At 43.5% G+C, this 21,204-nt stretch overlaps 1 protein-coding gene across 2 annotated transcripts in view; it reads left to right on the forward strand.

Moving 5' to 3' along the window:
* The window catches only part of ADAMTS18 (ADAM metallopeptidase with thrombospondin type 1 motif 18), an 85,557-nt gene that overhangs the window by 18,367 nt on the left and 45,986 nt on the right, over window positions 1-21,204 (forward strand). For both annotated transcript variants that reach the window (XM_056500887.1, XM_056500888.1), the window contains exons 4-7: window positions 14,939-15,176; window positions 18,711-18,910; window positions 19,639-19,722; window positions 20,575-20,734. In XM_056500887.1, coding sequence (XP_056356862.1) covers window positions 14,939-15,176; window positions 18,711-18,910; window positions 19,639-19,722; window positions 20,575-20,734 — 682 coding nt within the window. The remainder of the gene's footprint in view (window positions 1-14,938; window positions 15,177-18,710; window positions 18,911-19,638; window positions 19,723-20,574; window positions 20,735-21,204) is intronic.

Genomic DNA, 21,204 nt, shown 5'->3' on the forward strand with positions numbered 1-21,204 from the left:
AACATCTCCCCCGTTTTGTTCAACCACTAATACATTAGATACTGCCTTCGTTATCATTTTTTGCGTACAATGGAGAATGCAGGGTACAAATATTACAACTACAATTATTACTACTAGAATACACAAACTTATTTTAGAGTTAAACAGAGTTTCTTTAGCCAAGAGGCAAAGCCTTAACTTTGAACAAACTGTTCAGCTAGGTAGTAACTTTTTGTAATTTGGTCAGCCAAATTTTTTAAATTTTGCAAAATAGTTTGATAATTTTATGCAGCAAATTTGTGAAAATTTTTACATGTGTTAAATAGACAGATGATATCATAGCTTGCGGATTTGGCTAAAGCAACCCAGGCATTTATCTTAGGTTGATTTATAGATAAGGTTTCACTATAAAAACTAAAACAAAGGAAGAAAATTAGCATGCATTTGCGAAAACTATAAAATTCAAATTTTTTCTTGAGGTGTTTTTGAGTTTTTAACCAAAACCGGGGGGTGCAATGCCGTCAATTCCCCCTCTGTTTTGCATAATATGTGTGCCAGGTTGCGATAACAGGGCTGAAGTGGATAAGTCCGGCGGTGGATCTGGCTTTGGTGCGGTAGGCATATAGAGTACTGGACAGCGGGCTGCGGAGGGGTACTGCTGAAGGGACGCCTTGGGACATAGGAGAGACGGGGACAGCGCAGATGCAGGAGGCGCTGGCGAGGTCTTTGCATGGACGGTGTTCGTGTCCAGTGTTATGTGGACAGGCATTGCATTTGTGACTGTGGCAGGCTGCTTGCTGACGGCTCTGGTGGGGTGCTGTGGATCAGGAGGGGCTGGGAAGGACTGAGTAGCACTGGTGGGCACGGGCTGCAGAGTTGCATTCAATGGGACTAAAACGGGAGGCAGGATTGGGGCTGCAACGGGTGGCAGCAGTTGAACTGGGGCAGGATGCTGCATCAGGGCTTCCACCGGCGGACTTGGCTGCATGGTGGCGGCCGGCGGTGCCATGCGGGTCGCAGGCGGCGGAGCCGTGTGCGACGGGATCAGGGCAGGAGGCGGAGGCGGGGCGCAGGCGGGGAGGTGCATAGGGAACGCAGTTTGCACTGCTGATACGGAAGAGCAGCTGAACGGCGGCGCGACTGCGGCTGTATCTCGGACGGAGGGTTGGGTGGGCGGCGGCTTGTCGGTGAACGCTGCCGACTGGGGGTGGGGCGCTGCCGAGCACCGGGAGTTCAGGGGGTGAGCTGCGATGGGCGCCGGGCAGAACTGAGGCAGGAACGCAGTGGCTCGAGGCGGCACAGGAGGTGGGGGAGCTCCAGGCTGAGCGTCCCCCACCGCCTGCCCGGGGACTGGGCTAGCTGGAGCCTGCAGCGCTGGCGTGGGAGCGACAGGCGCGTCTCGGCACTCCGGGACCGCGGTCGGCGCCGACGTTGTGCTCCGCGCATCCGTGGAGCTGCGCGCAGGCAGCGGTGCATCGGCGCGGGCCAGCTCCGACGGCGGGCTCACTCCGCGCCAGGCGGCTCCCGGGTTGGGAACGGGGAGCATCTGTGCTGCTGCCGGCAGCGCCGGTGTGGAGCCGAGCGGCGCAGCCCGGTCCGTCAGGACGCTGGACTGCACCGATGCCGTAACTGCAGGCACTATGGCATTTGCAGACTGGTGTGTCTGCAACGGGGTGGGAACAAAGGGAGCCGCCGCCACGGGCGTCATGGCGGCGGCGCCGGTTATCGGGGGAGGGGCTGAGGGACTCGCGGGAGCGAGGGAGGGGGGCGGGGTCGGCGTGACGCCATCAGCGAGGGGCGGGGCGGAGGCGATGACGTTGGCGGGTGGGCGTGCAGGGGCGGAGCCAAGGGGCGGGGCCACGGCAGTGACGGGCGCGGGGGCCGGGATAGCGGGGGCGGGGAGAGCGGGGGCGGGGAGAGCGGGGGCGGGGGCAAGGGACGGGGACGGGCCAGGACCGGGGGTGGGGAAAGTGCAGATTGCGAGAGGAGGGGCGGGATTTGGGGTTACTGAGGAAGCATGAGAGACAGGAACGGTCGTAGTTACCGGGACGGGAGGGAGATTAGCAAGATTGGGTGCGGACGCGGCGGGTGGGTTTACGGGGACGGAGTTTGGGGATACGGGAGCGGAGACAGGGGGAGGAGGGGCAGGAGCAACGTGGGTCAGAAGCGTGGCGGCAGGAGTTCGGGGAAGCAGGGAGACTGGCGCTGCGGGGCCCGGGGTTACCGAAACCGCGGGGGGAGGGGCCCCGGGGGCGTGGGGGATGGTGCCCGCCGGGGCGGCGGGAGCAGCGGGAGAGGCTGCGGGGTCCGGGGAAGATGGATGGACTGGGGGAGCGGGTCCTGGCACCACGTGGGTTGGAGGCGCTGCGGCCGGGACTCGGGGTAGCAGGGGAACCGGTGCCGCGGGGACCGGGGTTGTAGAAACGGAGGGGGGAACCGCGGGGGCTTGAGGGGAGGTGGCTGCTGAGGACTTGTCCACAAACAACTCAAGCAATGCGCGACATGCCGGGACTAGTTCTGCTACAGCCATATCTCGGCGGGAAATGCGGTTAAAAAGTTTAACCCCTACTTTCTCCCAAAAATCTGCGGTAAAAACTACGGAACGGTCTGCATGAGGAAAATTAAGTAAAGTCCACTCCAAAAGATTTTTTAACTCTTGCTTAGGCAGGTCATGGTGATGAGAACTTAATAAATGTTTCAACTGCTTATACAGGTCTCTCTCTTGAGCGGAATGAGTCTGTCCCATTATTAACTTTTATATTAACTTTTAACTACTAACTTTTATATTAACTTTTAACTACTAACTTTTATATTAACTTTTAACTACTAACCTCGGTTTGCCGCTGATACAGTGTAAAATTTCCGGAGTCCCACGAAAGCGCTGGCCAGGCGTCCTTTCTGGGTGGAAGACACTGTATTTCCGGTCCCCTCTCTGAGCACCGCTCTATGCGTCGCTGTGCAACGGCGTAGCGGACTCGGGACCTCCCTCCACTGAGTTACAGCTCACACACCGCCAGGCAGCGTGTGGCTGAACTCGGTGCCACGGCGGGGAGTGCCGCGGCGGTTCCCTCAGAGAGCTCCAGGCAGTACTGACCGGCAGTAACTGTGTGCTCGAGGGCTGTCAGAAAGTCCGTGCAAAGCTTGGCTCCCCTTACTCCACGGCTTTCTCGACAGTAAGAATATTTTAAGAGCTCCAGCCCAATACGTTGCTGAACCAACGCAAAGCTGTGCTCACGGCAAGCGAGGAAAGTAGGTAAAAGTAGGTTTAATAGTTACCGTCCAGGAAAAAACGTCCCGCAACCAAAAACGGGTGAGCTGGTTCTTTAAATGACGTTGGGCGCCACTCTGCGGGGGACTCCTGGACTCTTTGTATCAGGGTGGACGCGAGGAACAAGACTCAGACGCTCTGTAAATGCTAAAAGCTACAGTTGCAGTTTATTATAAGGGAGTCTGCAAGGAGCTGCCCGGCACAGCCACGTGCAGATTAAAGAGATAAAAGGGGGAGAGAAAGAGAGAAGAAGGAGGGTAAAGAGAGGAAGAGAAGAGGAAAAGAAAAGAGAGCGACTTCCCGTTTGTAACACAATAAATCCACTTCCATCATGAATATTCTAATTCCTAAAAACCAATCTAATACAAAATACTAATTCTATAGCATTTACATACAGCCTATAGGAAATCTTATATTAGCATAGCATGTGACATTCTAAACTCTAAGATCTAATCTTTGGGTGCAGGTCAGTCTTTTGTGTCTTTTGGCCTTGCCCTCTGGCCAAAAGCATTGTTTAGTTAAGAGTGGATTGGCTTCGGTGAGCCATCCCATTGTATACCTGGTTATTCAGTAACTAGGGCTTGGTATCTCAAACGTGGCTTTCATTTCAATTTCATCCATGGTTTCTATATTCCCAGAATCTGAGCATTCATATTTGCAAGATTCCTCAGTTTCATCCTCTCCAACATCTGGACTCAGGGTATGCTTGGCAGTGTAATATGGTGAAGGCAGATTTTGTGACTGTAAACAGGGCCTGCAAATATGAGGCTTTTTCATGCCATGGAATGTAGATGTAAGTTATTTATCTTAGTAAATAACTATTTAAATGCCCATGTAAAGTAAGCTCTGGATGCTGAGGGTGTCTGTTTGGTCATGGGAGTGTTATGTGGAGTTGCCATTGTGCAGGTTTTTAATGTTGTGCAGAACTGAGACGAGGATGAGGTCTTATTTCCACTTGGTGGATTTCTGGGATGCTGCTGCCTTGTATTTTGGGTTTCAGTGTGTGAATTGCAGTTAACATGTTACTGCTTTACCTGTTCTTGGTGGTGAGAGGAGATGCAGACACGCCTGGGCTGCTGCTCTGCTTCAGCGAGAGTACAGCAGGGGAGCAGAGGGTGGCATTGACTGTTCCCTGCTCTGCCTTGCACAGGGGTGGTGGAGGGAGGGGCTGAGTGCTGTTCCATCCCCAGCTGGGTTTAACACCATGACACCAATAACACCCTCTCCCTAAAGGTGTGGCACAAGCAGGAAGAAGCCTTATTGCCCTGGAGTTCCCAGGGATGAGCAAAGCTCCCAGCCCTCCACAGCTGGCTCTGCTGTGTGTTTCTGGCCCAGTGGTGCTGCCCCTGAGTGGGGCCACCTGCCAGGAGCCTGTCCAGGTGTGCTGAGGGTCAGGGCTGTGTTTGGGGACGGGGTATTTGAGCAGGGCAGCTGCCAGGTGGGAGCCCTGGAGGTGGCACACACCTGGCTGTGCTCTGGCTCCTGGATCTCAGCCCTGGCTGTGGATGGCATGCAGCTTACAGCAGAGAAGGTGGAAGCACTTTAACAGAACAACCCAGCCAGGTCAAATGTGAGCCTTCATGAGACTCTCATGAGCATTTTCTGCATTGATTACAACATCCTGCCTGTTAAACTGATAATTAAGGGGCAGAGAAGCTGAAATGCTGAAGAGCAGGGAGTTTAATCCAGATACCCCAGGCGCCAGCCTGACATTCTCACTCTTGGGCCATCTTTGCTCCTTGTTTTCCATTCCCTTAATAGCCTAAGCTCTTTTGTTCCACTCCCTTTCTCCTTCCCACGTAGATATTTCAACATATGGATCTGTCTGTGTATGTGGAATATCAGCAAAGCTGATACTTTGCTCCCTACAGAGTTCCTTGTGACCACTCTCTCATGTAACTAATCCATAGCAATGTATACTCCAACAAGGAAAATTAAAAGGTTGGGAACCACTGACCTAACTTCTTACTAAGCAATACAGCTGGCAATCAGATGTAACCCGAGCTCCTCGTTATTGGAGCTGCCTGAGCTATTCATAGCAAAGCAAAATTGCTATGGGAATTGAGCTGGATTTATTTTGTTTGAATGCAAATTATCCCAGGTCAGACAGGCTCAGATCTTCTGCCCCCTCAAATTCATTTGCATCAGCTCTGGCAGGGCAAAGCTCCTATCTGGAGGATCTGCACTGGGGAAATGTGGGTATGGGTTGGGAGCCACCAGATGTGGAGAGCATCTGCTTGGGGCTTTGATGCAGTTGGGTGTAACTCATTGCAGCCCAGAGTCCTGACCAGAGTGAAGGTTCTGCCATCAGGTAGCTCCAAGTGGTGTCCCATGCTTGGGCAAGCCTCTCTCTATTGCTGCAACCTCTCCTGTAAGGGAGAGGGAGTACTAAACCTTGCCTAATTCTCACCTGCAATGTGAAATGTTCTGAAGGGTCCAGCTGCCAAAGTCCCATCATCACAGGAGAAGCTGTGTTTTCACTAAAAACCCTCCAACCCCACTTAACTTTGATTCTAGTATAGATGATTATAAAGGGTAAAAAAGCCCTTTAACAACTCAGCTGAAAATGCCTCAAGAAATCAGAAAGAAAATAAAACACTGAAGCCCTTTGGCATGGTTTTAAAAAAATCTCATAATTTATAGTGTTGTTTCATGCAAGGACTGATTCATGACTTTTAATACTTGGAGTTGCCTATCTGATAGGGAGGAATGTTGCTGATCAGAAACACTCAAGCAAGCATCTGTTAATGCTAAGTACCTATGGAAAAGGAATTTCCAAGTACTGATTCTAGTTATATACCATCAGGTTTTTGGTTGTTTTTCTTTTTAAGCTGCTCATTTTCTGTGTCACTCTGCCCTAATCTTATTGGTTTTGCCTTTATTACCACTCTAGGAGCAGCAGCTTCATTAAGAAGGCATGCACTTTCCCTGGAATATTGGTACATCTGAGCTCCAGCCCTGTAAAATTGATTAGCTGTACACAAAGGGGGAGGAGAATCTTGCCAGAACATTTTCATTTCACCTAATCCTTTGAGCAGCATAAATTCTTCATAGCAAACTCTCCTTAGGGTGAAATGCTCTGTCTGAAGATCTGGGCATCCTGAAGGCACATTTCAGATATTTAGGAGGGGTGTAAATGGTGCTTTTGTTTTGTGCTGTCACAGAGAATGACAGGACAGAGAGAGCTGCATTTCCTGTGCCCTTGAAGGTTTCTAAGGTGAACCTGCTCTCACCTGAGTGTTCTCTGTAGCTGTGCACCCAGTTACATGGGATGGTAGATCAGGGGACACACTGAGTTACCCTCTGAAGTAATTTTTCTGTTTTTCTTGAGGTACCCTAAGTAACTAATCAACTGTCAGCACATGACAAATAGTGGGCTGCCTCTTTTTAGGAAAAGTGAAGCATAATTGCACTCATTAAATAATCCTGCTGTTTCCTGTTTGCTTTGTGATGGATTTCACAACTGTCATAACTAATAAAAGCTCTAGATTTTATCTTACAGTTGCAGAGATTTGCTTAAACAATCCATACCCAAGTGCTTGTACAGCTACCAAGGCTAAATTTGAGCTGTTGGTTTTAGCTAATTGCCTCCCAAAACCTTTACAGGGAGCCCAAGAGCCCTACTGATGGAATTGTAAATGAAGTCATCCTGAGTGTAACTTGGTAAACCTCTGGCACTTCACTGAAATATTATTGATGTATACTTAGTGTGCTTATGCTGTAGTTTGTATTAGTATTTTTTTTCTATTCATTTATCATGCCTACTCCTGGGGTGTTATTTTTTTTTTCTGCCTTTTGGCTTTTTTTTTAAACCCAAAATATGAGAAATGAGAGAGCTCACATACTGACAAGCAAGTATTTAATCTGTGGCAAAGCAATCAACTTTGTGTTAGTTCTAGAATATCTCATTACCTTGCAATAAATACCAATTTAATACACTTAAATACCAATGTGACTGGTTCAATTACCTTAAGTGGAGGAACAAATAAGAATATTTCCTTATTTGCCATATGCTGACAGGGGGTTGCATAAAGATGTTTGAAACAAGCTCAGTCAACTGCAGAAATACAAAGGCACTATTCAGAGATAACTCTGGCTTTGTTCATATAGGAATAATTAAAGACATGCAGTTTTGTTACCTTGTTTTAATTGCTGACTGTTCTGCATAGCACTTCTTTTGAGCAACCAAACAGAGTAGTCTTTCATGGCTAAACCAGGCTGGCAGTTTAAATCTTGTACTCTCCTTCTGTCAGATTATCAGGTAAGAAAATGCTGTATTGTTAAGAACCCTTAATATTTTACATTTGCAAGAAATCTCTATTGTGTTAGAAACCAGAATAATTGGGTTATTTTTCTGAGTCAGATTCTAAAGAAAAATGGCATCTGCTGACAATTCTCAAGTCAGAAAAGGCAACCAATGATTCTAATGCTACTTTCATGATAAAAAAAATATTTTAATGTGTATAAGGGCCATTAACTTAACCTAAACATTTGCTGTGGTACAGAGCCAGGTATTCCAGTCTGGTGAAAATCAGTAAAGGTCTGCTGAGGTTATTCTCATCAGCCAAGGACCCAGTCCCATAAAATATCACTTTGTACTTCCCTGACTCTGGGGCCAGCATCAGGAGCTGCCCATTTACAGGCTTGATACTTTTCAGGAGGATGGGTGAATTTTTTGGCAAACATAAAAGCTAGGGAAAAGTTTAGTTAACTTAAATTCTCTCTTCCCTTCAGTGTGTTCACATGCCTTTTTGCTGCCTGGTTTGGGATAGGATCAAAAATGAACATGCTCTGAGTTTTACTCGTGGGATTTCTGACTTCAATAATACATGTGTATTATTGGAAACCCCATGAGAGTCCATTCTCACTAGTTTCCCAGAACATTTTCTTTCCCAAATTGGTATAAAAGCACTCTGGAAATGCTTGCACAGACAATGTTCAGCTCAATGGGAGCTCCTGGGTGCTTAACACTCTGTAAAAGTCTGTCATTAATTTAACAATCTGTGTATGGATTTTAGGCCCCAGACTTTTCACTTTTTGTTGGTGGATCATGGATGGTGTCCCTGTCACGGTGTCTCAGCAGCTTGTTCCATTTACCCAGTGCTTCAGTAATATGTGGGACAGAGACAAAAAGCCCCTCAGCCTTGTGGCTGCCACTGTCCCCTCTGCAGCTCCCTCCCAGAAAAGGGGCTGTGGGTCAGAGTGGAGAGGGGAGGAACTCCCCTAATTGCCATGATTTACTGCCATTGGCTTGGCTGTTTGCTCCTGATGCTCCCCAAGGGTAAAAATATCTTTCACCTCAGCAACACTTTCTGCAATTCAGCCCCTTTCTCCTTGCCAGATATGCTGCTTGTCTTTTTTTTTTTTTTTTTTTCCTACCTAATTTCACATCTTAATTTGCTCATTTTGATTATATTTTCCAGAGCATTGACATTGTGACCCTAACTTGAGAGGGGCTCAGTAAGCCATCTCTCAAAGTCAGCCAGTGCTATCAGGTATCTGCAGTTCCAGGTCAGGCTGTACTATCCTGCTGGCTATAATTCTTGGAAGTAGTTTTGCTTATGACTGTAGTAAGGTTATAGTCTCACATATTTTTCAGACTACCAACTTAACCCATCCCAAGAGGTGAGTCTACTTCATTACACATTCCCTAAAGAAACAATCATTTATTTAAACAGCTTACATGATGCAACAGCCTCTTCATGGTGTTGGTTGAACACCCTTGGTTTGGAGGAAAGAGGAATTCATAAGATGAATGTTGGCAAACTTAACAGGACTTTATTCTTCCTGGGATTCTTTGGCATGAGTGAGAAAATGATACATTTACCACATTTTCAAGGCTTAACCCAAAACCTGTTCTAAGCAGCTGGCACTTTCCCAGTTACTCGGACTCAGATGTTTGTTAGTTTTTATCTATATTACAGTCTCACAACCTGTGAGTTCTACAGTACTTCAGGCTAACAAACTAAAAATGGAGACCTGTCTCTCTCTCTACAAGGCTTTTTAAGGATAAACTGTCCAATTAACAAATGACACCTTAATTAATTTTACTTTTAATCCAATAACCAAGCACCTGTGGCCTGCAATGTGGACTTTTCTACCCAATTACAAAATCACCCAAACCCATGAAGAAGGTGGTGAAGGACAAACCTCTGCCCTAAAATTCTACCCTGCTTTGTATATATTACTATATTCTAAAACCTTAAAGTGTGATATTACACACCTCTATTCAAACTACACACCCATAATCCCAGTCCTGTCACCCACTTTTGGAAGCCTTCTCCATGTTCTCAGATCAAAAGCAGTGTTTTCCTGGGGGTCAGTGCCTATCAGCACAGAAAGTCTGAAACTCTCAGAGACCAGGGCTCCCACAGGCAGTCCCTCCTCCAGCAAGGGGAACCTTGGTGATGGAGCTGGACCTTTTGTGCACCAAGGACTTAACAGAACATCAGGGCAGGAAACAAGAGTTTGATGAAAATGAGCTGTAGATAAGGTAATTTCATGAGTTTTCTCTCTGCAAAGTGAATGAGAAAAGACTCCAGTGTGCTGTAACATGAGATGGCCCCAACCACACTGTGATATGCATATTAGATTTCTAGGAATCTTTGGCCTCAGATGGTTTTAAATAACCAGCAACCATAGTTCATAGGTCATCTGCTCTCCTCGTTCTTTGTTTTTCAGGGAAGTTCTTAGTTTACATTTTTATGTGTTTGAAGTAGGACTAAAAACTGTACTTTATGTCTCTGTTCTTCACATCCTGTAATTCTTGTTGAGATGTGTTTGAATCAATGATTTGGGTTTTTTAGGAGCTGGACAGTTGGGAAATAACAGAAGACTTGGATCAATGTCCACTGAAGTCTGTGGAAAGCTTTATGCCAATTTCAGTTGGCCTTTTGTCAAGGCTTTTAAAACTTTTCATGAATATTTGGAACTAGTTTAATGGGTGTGAAATGACATTTAACTCTTCCTTTTTAGTGATTTTTTCATTTTGAGCACACTCACACCCACATAATGGTATAGATTTCATTGATTTCTTTGGCCATTGTTTTAGTTAAGACACATTGAGTTTTTAGCACCTTATTTTATGTATATGCTCTTAGCACTGAATAAGGCATTCTGGGTATGAGTAGGATTCCTTAGGAAATATGTGCATGCTTTTCAGTGCTTTATTTAGTTGAGATACCCTTGTTCTTGTGCAAACTGTAATTTAACTTCACATCAGTCAGCATTAGGTAGTTATGTTTAGCAGAGACACTGCAGTTCAATTATTCATCTGTTTTGACTCTCGGTTTCATTTTGTTAGGCTTTTATCTCATTATTTGCATCTGGTTTCTGAAACTCCTCTAACTTTAATATGCATAAAGCTGTTGCCTTCAGTTTAATTAGCATGTCATGAATAAAGTGCCTTCTCTGCAAACAGGGAACCCACAGCCACAAGGACTTTCTGGTCTGGAGTGAGGATTTGTCTGCTCCTTCAGCACCCAGCTTTGTTAAATTATAGGAGAGAAGGAGAAGTTCTGCAAATCCTTCACTCACTGTCACTGCTCTGCTTTTTATGGAGGGTCTGGCTTTTCTGGAGATGCTGAAACCCCAGAGTGAATTTGGTTTACAGGCTGGTAAGCTGCCAAAGGCTCTGCTCTAAGAACACAGGGGAGCAAATGGGAGCAGCCTCTGCAGTTCCAGCAAGAGGCAATGAGATCTCTTAGGGACAGATATGTTAGTGTGTGACTGAAAATTCTTCCATGTGGATTGAAAATCTCCGGAATATCTACCTGATTTTGCATAGTTAAGATGATATTTTTGAGTGGTTTTAAAAAAAAAAAATCTCATTTTTCAATTTATAGTCTATGTTCTATTAAAAAAATCCTGAAGCAGATACCATGTTGTCATTGCTCTTGTCCAAATCTCATTTTGAAATTCATCCTTTTGAAACAAACCAAGAAAACAGAGCAAGTTCCTTACCTTGGTGATTACACCCAGATCCTGAGGAATTTCACAGAGGCACATTAGATCTGAAAATTCCTTTAGCCCAGAGCTAAACAAATGTTTCATAAAAAATAACAAGAGAGGAAGAAAAAAAGTTGTCTTTTTACTTCTTCTCAAATTTTCCACAAACAAACTGCAAGTTCCTCTAAATTATAGATTCAAAATTGTTTGCTAACCACACAGGTCAACCTGTGTCTTTCAATTTTCTTTCCAATGGCAGGGAATATTCCTTCCAGAAGGATAGCAAATATGTGGTGTGAGGGAAGAAGAAAACAGCAAATTCCAACTGAGCAATCTCTTGGGTGTTCCTTCCCACCATATTCTCACAATTATTGCTATTATTAGTGATAGCCACAGTGGGATACAGAGGGAATAGACAGGAGTCCTTGGCCTTTTTCATGCTGTGTTGTCTAGACTTACAAGAATGTTAGATTTTGTCATCCTGCTTCCTCTCATGGTGTTATAATGGCAGAGAATCTGAAATAAAAGTGGAATTTTGACCTATCTGACCCTCTCCTCATTGTGTCCTAAACCCATCAAGGTTAATGGAAAGTCATCCTTGATTCAGGGAAAATGAGATGTAATGCATAAAGCTATGCTGAAAGTAGAAAACCCAGTTTCCATGACAGTTTTGACTGTATTTGAGCTGGATGAATGCATTGAATCTAACTCAGAACTATGGAGATGTTTCATGTATTTGTAGAAAAAATTCCCAGGAACACCCAGGAGTACACAGTAGGCAAAATCTGACCTTCACAGCTGGAATTCCTTCATGGTGTAAAGCTAGGAAAGATGAACCTGTGCCAGTCTGCTGCCCCTGTGCTGTGGCATTTCCCAGCTGGCATGTTTGCCAGCCAGCACAATGGAGCCTTAGGCCACTTTGCTTTAACCAATCTAGGATAAAATTGTTTAACAATTTAGGAACCTGCAGGAAAAGGACCTGGCAGTTGTTGTCCCATTGCCCCCTTCGCAGAGCTCCAGAGGACTGGAGCTGTGTCTGAAGCCAGGTCAGCATTCTCTGCATTGCTTTGGAATTCCCAAAGTGATTAATTCAATACAAAACCTTGAAACCATCCCATACCTGAAAAAAATGGCAAATGGTGTGTGATTGAATGAGTGTCCAGACTGCTCTGTGGCACTTCCCCTTTCTTCTTGACAACTTCATGTTATCAAAAAGAAAGTATCTTTCATTCACACAACATTTTTCAACTTGGAAGATGAGTTTGATGTAAAACACAAAGGAAAAATGTCTTATTGGAGATTTAGGGTCATTTCTGTTGGAAAAAAGTGACTACATTTGTAAGGCACTCAGTCAGCTACAGCCCTGTAAAGGTGCAGCAAAGTACAAGCAGGGCTCAGAATTCAGTCACTTCTTCCCCCCACCATGAATTCTCAATCCACCCTTATAATGTTAAATATAGAAATGATGTTTGGGGCTGAGACTTCATGTGCATCAGGGACAGTTTCTTACAGGAAAATGTAGAACCCCCTTTTTTTTTTTTTCCATATGGTTTGAATCATTTACAAAACGAATCCTACAGGAATAATTTCAGATGTGGAAACATTTAAAATGGGGAAATAAGAACCAGATTCACTACATTTCTGTTTTCCAGCTGAAAAAAAAAAATTGCTTAGCAGTGCCCAATTATCAGAGCATTCTAGATAAAGATTGCTTCTCAGAACCACTTGTAAATTGTGTGATGACACACATCATAAGGATTAAAATATTAGTCATCTTCCCTACAGGAAAGTACTTTGTCATGGCCAAATGTGAACTGACATTTGAAATATGCCAAGTTATTGCAATGAGCAGGCGAGTTAAATTCCTGTCAATTATTTAAAACCTGTCTTTCATTGATGGAGGCAATTTTAATCTTCTTTTGGAATGTGAAGTAAGTACAGGCTGAGATACATAATTAGGAATTCATGTTGAAAAGAGGAGAATGGGCAGATTGTGGATCAGAATATAATTTGTGTGTTTTGTTGTTGTTGTTGTTATTATTATTATTATTATTATTATTATTATTATTATTATTATTATTATTATTATTATTATTATTATATTATTCGGAGGCCAGTTAGACCTTCTCAGTTCATAATGTGGAATCTCTTCTATTGCCAACATTGAGATCACAGTGTGACTTTATGAGCAGTATTCTTGGGCCCCTGTGAAAGGTGCTTATACTGGGGAGTTCTACAAAGCTGCCTTTGATTTGGATCAACAGAAGAGAGTTTCTATGAAAAGAGCACAGTGGATGACTGTAGTCTGGTGAGGACCTGTAGATCTTTAATAAATCTTTCCAGCTGGAATAGACTTAAAATCAATTTCAGCATTAGTGTAGTAAATGGTTAAAGCTGTGAAGATTCAGATGTAACTTTCAATTTTCACTTGCCTTTCACTGTGTTGAGTTTTCCTCATGGGAAGCAGTTCTTAAAGCACAGAAAATTCCACAGATCCTGAAAAAATACCATGCTTACTTTAGGCATTCAAGCTGCTCTCGTTGTGATACCCATGGCATTCAGGGCCTGGGAGGCTGTGCTAAAGAGCATCCATTTCAGAAGGGAGGAGGTGATGCATGTGACATTTCTGCATTTTCAAAGAGTTTTTTGAGGCAGGAGGTGGAATCATGGTCTTGGAGGACTCAAGATGTGGGGCAAGATGGTTTGCAATTGACATTTGTTTGTCTGCACATATTTTTCTGAAGCCTAAGAGATATGTAGTCCTCGTGGGATGTCAGTTTTGGCAGGAGGGTGTTGGCACATGGTAGAGCCTCACTGATCCAAACCAAAAATCTGTATCTAGTATTGCGTATATAATGTGATAGAATTACCTGATGAAACTTCTTTTTGGTTTTTGACTTGGTAAAAAGGGGTGTTTATTACAACATGTTTTACAAAACCAAGAAATGAAATAAAATCATAACTGATTAATGAGCTGCATGGAAATACTTCCTCAGTGCCACCCACATTTCCCTGGCCCTGCTCCTGGAAACACTTCATCACATGTGCAGTTTTATGCACAGATCCTATGTGAAAACTACAGTGTAGTTTTCCCATACTTGTGTCTTTCAGAGATCCAAGAAGGAAAACAATCACTTGCCTTTAGTGATTAGCTTTCCCTTGTAGGAGGGTATAAATTGTACGTTGTGTGTAAATTATGATTAAATTGCAGGGAGCTGATTACTGAATGATGGCGCTTAAGAGTTCAGATGCTTCAGCTTTGTGCTGCTGACCTGTAATGTCATTTTCTACTTGAAGTGCCCTTGAGTTTGGGTTTTCTGTCTGGTAATACCTTATTGAGAAAAAGCTGTGAACCTTAATTCAAATATTTTCTTTTATGATATGTACACTTACGAGAAGTTGTCATTTTCTAGAAGGATTTCCTATTTTTGTATATCCTGTACACAAACATGCACACAAACACACCTGAATGGGTTAATATTGCATGTGAAACCTTCCGTGCTATTGTGTGGAGGTGTCCTACAACATTCCAGGTTTGTGTTTTTCTAAATGGGAAAACTGGTCATCCCCAAAAGGAGACGACGCTGGGGCGAGTATCCAGATGGCGCCTTGACTAATCCATAAGCTGGGTATCTGGGCAGTGTCGAGGTGCCCATTGTGGCAGCCTGGGGCTCAGGAGGGTGGAGCTGGTTGTCCCAGCTGTGAGCTGCGGCTCTCTAACCCGCGCCGGTGTCTCTCTTGCAGTCGGGTTTGATCCGCACGCGGCAGATGGAGTTCCTCATCTCCCCCTTGCCTGGGCAGCTGGCTCGGGAGCACAACCTGACGTCGCCGGCCGGGCACCACCCGCACGTGCTGTACAAGAGGACGGCCGAGGGCAAGGTGCAGCGGGCCCGGCCGCAGGCCCAGCCCGCGCCAGGCCGCAGGCCGCGCGCCAGCGCCCACCGCTCCCAGAGGCAGCACTTCTGTGGACGGCGCAGGAAATGTATGTAAGGAAACTTTCTCTCCTTTCTTGAGGTAGAGGCTGCTTCAGTGGTGGTCCCGAGGTGTCCTTCACGTCCCTTTGGGATAAAGACATAAAAACATTAAATTATATATTTCTAATGTGAAACGCGTATGAGGAACTTGAGTTTTCCTCTCAGTTCATAGAATCGTCTCTTTTATTAAGCTGTCAGAATCACTGCTTAGTTTTCTTGTACTTTGCCTAGATTAAAAGACCCCAGTGGTGATTTTTTTTTTTTTTTTACACTGACATAGTTCTGCACAGTGATGGACGCCAAGTCCCTTAACTTCTCTCTGTTAGATTGGGGATAAAAAATTAATTTGGCTTGAAGATTCAGGAAAAGAGCTTCAAAATCATTAATTTCTGAGAGGATAGAGAAAAAGTCTTCCAGAACTCACTATTTGATAATGAAATTTTCAGCAACTGAGATCTTCAAACAGAACCACCCATGTAAATTGTTAAATAAGATTTTGGAGCCACGTCTTAAAAAATATATTGAAACATATTATCCTGCCAAGATCCATTCTGAGTCCTTCATTAGGCCCTCAAATTGCAGAACATTTTAAAGCCCCCTTGGACCCCATATCTGTGCTTTTAGCATTCAGTTGAGTCTTTTTGAAAGCTGATCAGCTTCTGAGCTGAGGTTCTTAATGAGTGTCTCCAGGACTGCGAACAGGATTGAAAACAGTCCCTCTCCACTTATAGTCTTCCAACTTCCTACTGAAGTTCTGAGAAAATGAGCAGCTTCCTTTTCCAAAGGTGTGTAAGGAAGAAGGAGGAAATAATTGGAAGGGAGTTAGTGGGAAAGGTGGCTGGCTGAGACCGAGGCCTGGAAACAAATGGCTTGTTAAAATTTCAGAAATCCTTCCCCCTAGGTTTGAAAGCCAACCCTCAAATGCCAGATGCACAGGCCTCTGATTCAACCTGTAAACATTTGCCTTCTAATGCAATCCCAAACTGCCCTATTACATCCTCCCTTTCCATCCTGAATGGTTTTCCTGCTGCAGAGCAGGGCTGAGGGTGCTCTGTTATCTCCTCTGCCCTGCACTGGCCCATTTTGTTTGGATTGTCCACTGTGAGTTTGTGCTTTATTTACTGTTCCTCCTGTGGCTGCTTGTCCAAAATGAGAATCATCCCCGCCCTCTTCAGCTTTTACACAGTGCTTATCCCCAGAACAGTTGAGAGAATTTTGAACACTGTATTTGTTTGACCTCCTGGGATGTGAGAAGATGTTTTTGTTATTCCTGTCTTATAAATGGGACTCACAGACACAGGAGAGGTCAGAAGTAACCAATGATTCTGGGAACCAAATTGAGAAACTGAATTTTTCTTTAAAATATTTTGTGCTTTTGTAAGTCTACGTTTATATCTATTTATTCAATAATTTCACTATGAGCTCTTAGCTGCATATTCAAGCAGGTTTTGTGTTAAATGAAGAACATGCAATTAGCATCCAACTGTGATGAGTTTAGTAAAAGTGATTTACCCATCATTGTTTAGGAACTTGATGTCAGACACACTCTTAGGGTCTGATTCAGCAAGATGGCATTTAAGTACCTTACCCACAAAACTCTTTCTTTTCATACCCTGTGGACTTTCACTTTGTGTAGTTCATACCTGTAATTTTCTGAGAGAAAGAAAGGAATTCTAAAAAATAACAACTTATTTCCAGACTTGGCCTTGGTTAATTTATAGAACAAATCAATCTCATCTTCACTGAATGAAATACAAATAAAATCACATGTCATTGTTTAATTGAGTAGAGGAAAATACAGGATGCAGAAGAAATTACCCCAGTAAATGGAACCCTTTTTCTATGAGTATTTGATTATTTTTTTTTAAACATTTTTCAACATTGTTTTCCTGGTTTTATTCTGAGATCTGCAGTCATATAAATTAGAAATTTTCAGTGAAATCCATTCTGATCACCTGGAATAGAGTTCCAGTTTGAATGAAGAAAGGGATGAAGAAGTCAGGCTAACAAGGTGGTCCTCTGCTATTAACCCCGCCTATTAATTTATCCTAACCTAATAATGAAATCAGACTCGATGAGCAGTAAGAGGGAAGAGCACATTGCCACTTGGATATCATAAAAATAACTTGTCCCACACACCATCTTTTAAATTTCATGTGCAGGCGGTTTGTAAGCACTAGAAAAGCCAGTTGATCATCTTCCAAATTCTTTGTCACAACCTAAATGCATTTAGATCATGAGAATTAACTCATAGTTAGTAAAACATGCATGAAACTGCTGCTGCTTAGGTTTTATGAGTAGCAGTAGAGTAAATTCAAGAGCAGAACTTCCCTGCTCATGGATATGTGTGTCCAAAGCACTGGAGCTGTATTGCCTTCAAAACAGTACCTGGGCACTGATGTGCCTTGAGCTGAGCACTTCCCTCTTGGGTGAGGCCTGTCCTTGTGTCTTGTGGTCCAGAAAAGCTCTTTGAGCTTGTAAAGGATGGTTGTGTATAATGAGTGATACATTTGAAAATCACCATAACCTGGTCCTTTGTATGTTAAATGCATATCAGAGTGCTCAGTTCTTGAAAGCAGCCCACTGTTGTGCATTCTGTGGTGTCCTTGATTTCACAGTTTGGTGAGGAAGAAAGTAGGGTCTGTTTTAGCTCTTTGGAATGACTTTCTGATGAGGCACAGGCAGGATTTTTTTCATTACCTGAGGCTCCCTCACTTGTGTTGTTACATCCTGTGTCAAAAAACCCCATTATTATCCAAAGAGTTTGTTAAAGTGGCCTTTCAGTTAATTCTTGATGCAAAGACAGTTTATGCAGAAGAACCTGTGGATAGCAGGAGCACTGGAGGATGGATGTGAGATGGATTTCTCTCCCTGATTTCTGGTTCCCTGAAGAGCTGGAGTAGAAAACATTCTCCAGCTGTGCCACTGCCTGTGCTTCACCAGCTCAGAGGGAGAAAATGCACCCTGTATTTGGGATATGCATTGCCTGTTGTCAAGCCCTCCTTGGTGTTGCCTGAATAAATACATTCCCAGCAGGAATAATCTCACTGGCAGTCTGGCATGGAAGGGCAATGTCAGTCCCAATATCAGGCTGGCAGGAATTTACTTGTGGAGTGTGTCTGATTTCTGCACTGCCCATGGACATCTGTTGTGGAAAGGACTTTTTTGCCAACTGCTATGTAAGTAGCACATGCCAAACACCTCAGGAAGTTATCAAAAGGACAGGAAAAATGCAGATACTCTGTTAGAAATTCTGCTGTATTTTTTTGCACAGATGCTACCATTTTATTAGATTGATTCCTTATTTTAAACTGCTTATTGAACACGAGTGTGGTTCTCCCATTTCCTTCTCTCCCTGTAGCAGCCCTTCCCTCAGGAATGAATCAGGTCTTTTTTAATAAATATGGAAGAACTTAGCCAGAAGTATTAAATCACATGCTATAAAAATAATCTAAGGCTTTAAACCTGTGATACTTCATTTTCTGATGAAACTGTTCATGGGTGATCTGAACTCTTTCCAAAACAGTTTTATTTCCTTTTAGATGCACCCAAGCCACCCACAGCAGAGACCTACATTCGCTCAGATGAGTATGGGACTTCTGCAAGGTTCAAAAGATCGTCTTCTAAGATTCAGAAAAATGGAAGTCTAAACGTTGAAACCCTTGTTGTGGCGGATAAAAAGATGTTGGAGAAACATGGCAAGGAAAATGTAACAACATATATCTTGACAGTCATGAACATGGTAAGGTGTGGTGTCACTGAAGTGTCTTTTCCCATTGTTGTGTCAGTGTAGGACCATTCATTAGACAAATACTGATGACAAAAAGAGCAGAGACACCTTATGCAAGCCTTTCTTCAAGCCTCATCTAATGTAGTACTTAGATCAAAAAGCCTTTAAATACACATCTTTAGAACATCACAGCTCTAGCAACTGTACTGTAGAGTAAAAAAAAAAAAATTAGAAACATTTAAAATGTTATGTTTTAAAATACTTCCTGTGTAGTGTAAAAAAGGCAGATACTCTGAAATGGAAGTTTTCATTTAGTATCACGGAGCTTTATCTGTTTCATCTCATGTCTCCTAGAAACACTTATTTGAGAAAGCATGAATATATTTTCATAAAATTGATATAATTTGACTAGAAATATGTTTTCCTGTATGGCCTTGTTCTTTATTTTTGTATTGCAAAACCTGAGCTTGAACTTTGGCCTTAATTTCACTTGATCCAGGAGACCAAGGCCAGATCAAAGCCCACTGAAGTCAATAGAGGGTTTTCAAGTTTTTGACTAAGTGTAGTTTGGGGCATAATTCTTCTGGTTTGAGTTCTTGAGGGTTAATCCTACAAGGTATATAACTCCATTAGCTAGTACTGAAAATTGAAGTCCAAGGCAATAACTCAGTACATATGTTTAATCTATTAAAAAGGGATTATGCACATAGGTGATATTTCCTCTCCAATAATCATTGCAGGTCTCTAGTCTGTTTAAGGATGGAACAATTGGAAGTGATATAAACATTATTGTTGTGAGCCTGCTTCTTTTGGAACAAGAGCCTGTAAGTTGTGTCAGAATTTTTTGTCTGAGCTACTTCATTTGCTGCTGTTGGGAGTGTTTGCTGAGTTGGGAGCATTGGGTGCTCCAACATTATATGCAGGGAGATTTCTTAAGGCATAGAGTGTGAGAAGAAGATTAAAACTGCCAAAACCTCCAAAATGACACTTTCTACTTTTCACTGCTTCTTGGATTGTGATTCTAAATTCTTCATTTCATATAAATATTCTTTAGAAACATTGAAATGCTTCCAGTAAGATAAAACCTTACATTTTCCGGTGTTTCCTTGAGGAGAAATGGCTGGAGTGAGAAATCTACTTAATAAGTATTTAAATAAATAGAATAATTTTGAACTGGGCTTTCCAAGATGTAATGATCAGAAGTGGTAAGGAGTCAGAAGTCCCAAACTGAAGAAAACATGTAGCAAACGTTGGAAGTGGAGCCAATTCTTGTGTCAAGGGTGCTGAGACAAAAAAAGACAAAAATCTCTACTGCTGTAAAGAAATTTGTGATGGGTTGGTCTACTTGGATAATATTTTCCTCCCCAGTAATTACAAATACATTATAATCACAATATTGAATATGGCTTGGTGTTCATCATTCTCAGGAATCAGATATATTTGTACACTGTAATTCCAACCACCAGCTTTAGAAATATCTGTGTGTCTGGGGAGAGGCTCAGTTTTATTTTACAGCTGTAATAGATTCACTCATCGGCTGACTCAGCCATAACATGGGAATACAGAAGTTGATGTGGAGCAAATATGAAATATTCACTCCCTTTTTTAAGCAGTTCTTACTCTTCCCATGCCACGTTCTGCTGGGAACACCTTGTCTGTGTGTGCTCTCCCTGCAGGGCGGGCTGCTGATCAACCACCACGCTGACCAGTCCCTGAACAGCTTCTGCCAGTGGCAGTCGGCCCTGGTTGGCAAGAACGGGAAGCGCCACGACCACGCCATCCTGCTGACGGGCTTGGACATCTGCTCCTGGAAGAACGAGCCCTGTGACACCTTAGGTGTGCCACCAAAGCACGGCTGAGAGCTTGGGGGGTCCACAGCAGGAGCTGAGCTGGTTTCACATAAGAGTCCATTTTTGCACATGCTGTCAGTCTTCTGAAGAGGGCAGGACACTATTTTTTTTTTTTTTTTGGATTGTCATCTCTTCAAGGAATATTTTTCATTTCTATTTTTATTTTCTTTTTGTGAGTGCTTGCCTTTTTTGAATGGGATTCCTCCCTAATTTGAGAGCAGTAAAGGCATGGGGGGTGGGCTGGGGGAAGAATAATCTTTACAAACAAAGTGTAGTTGGAGAGGTTAGGTTTGATTTATACTTTTTATATAGGAGTTCCTTTATTGTCAAATAAAGTCTGCTGTAATTCCTCCATGATAAACCTGATGAAGTAGATAAGTGTCTCCATGTGCCAAGATAAACTGGCTTATTAGGACCAGTGCAGATGATATGAGTATTTGGAATTCTGTAGAGAGA

This window comes from Oenanthe melanoleuca, chromosome 11, assembly GCF_029582105.1.
Source record: "Oenanthe melanoleuca isolate GR-GAL-2019-014 chromosome 11, OMel1.0, whole genome shotgun sequence".
Taxonomy (NCBI): Eukaryota; Metazoa; Chordata; class Aves; order Passeriformes; family Muscicapidae; genus Oenanthe; species Oenanthe melanoleuca.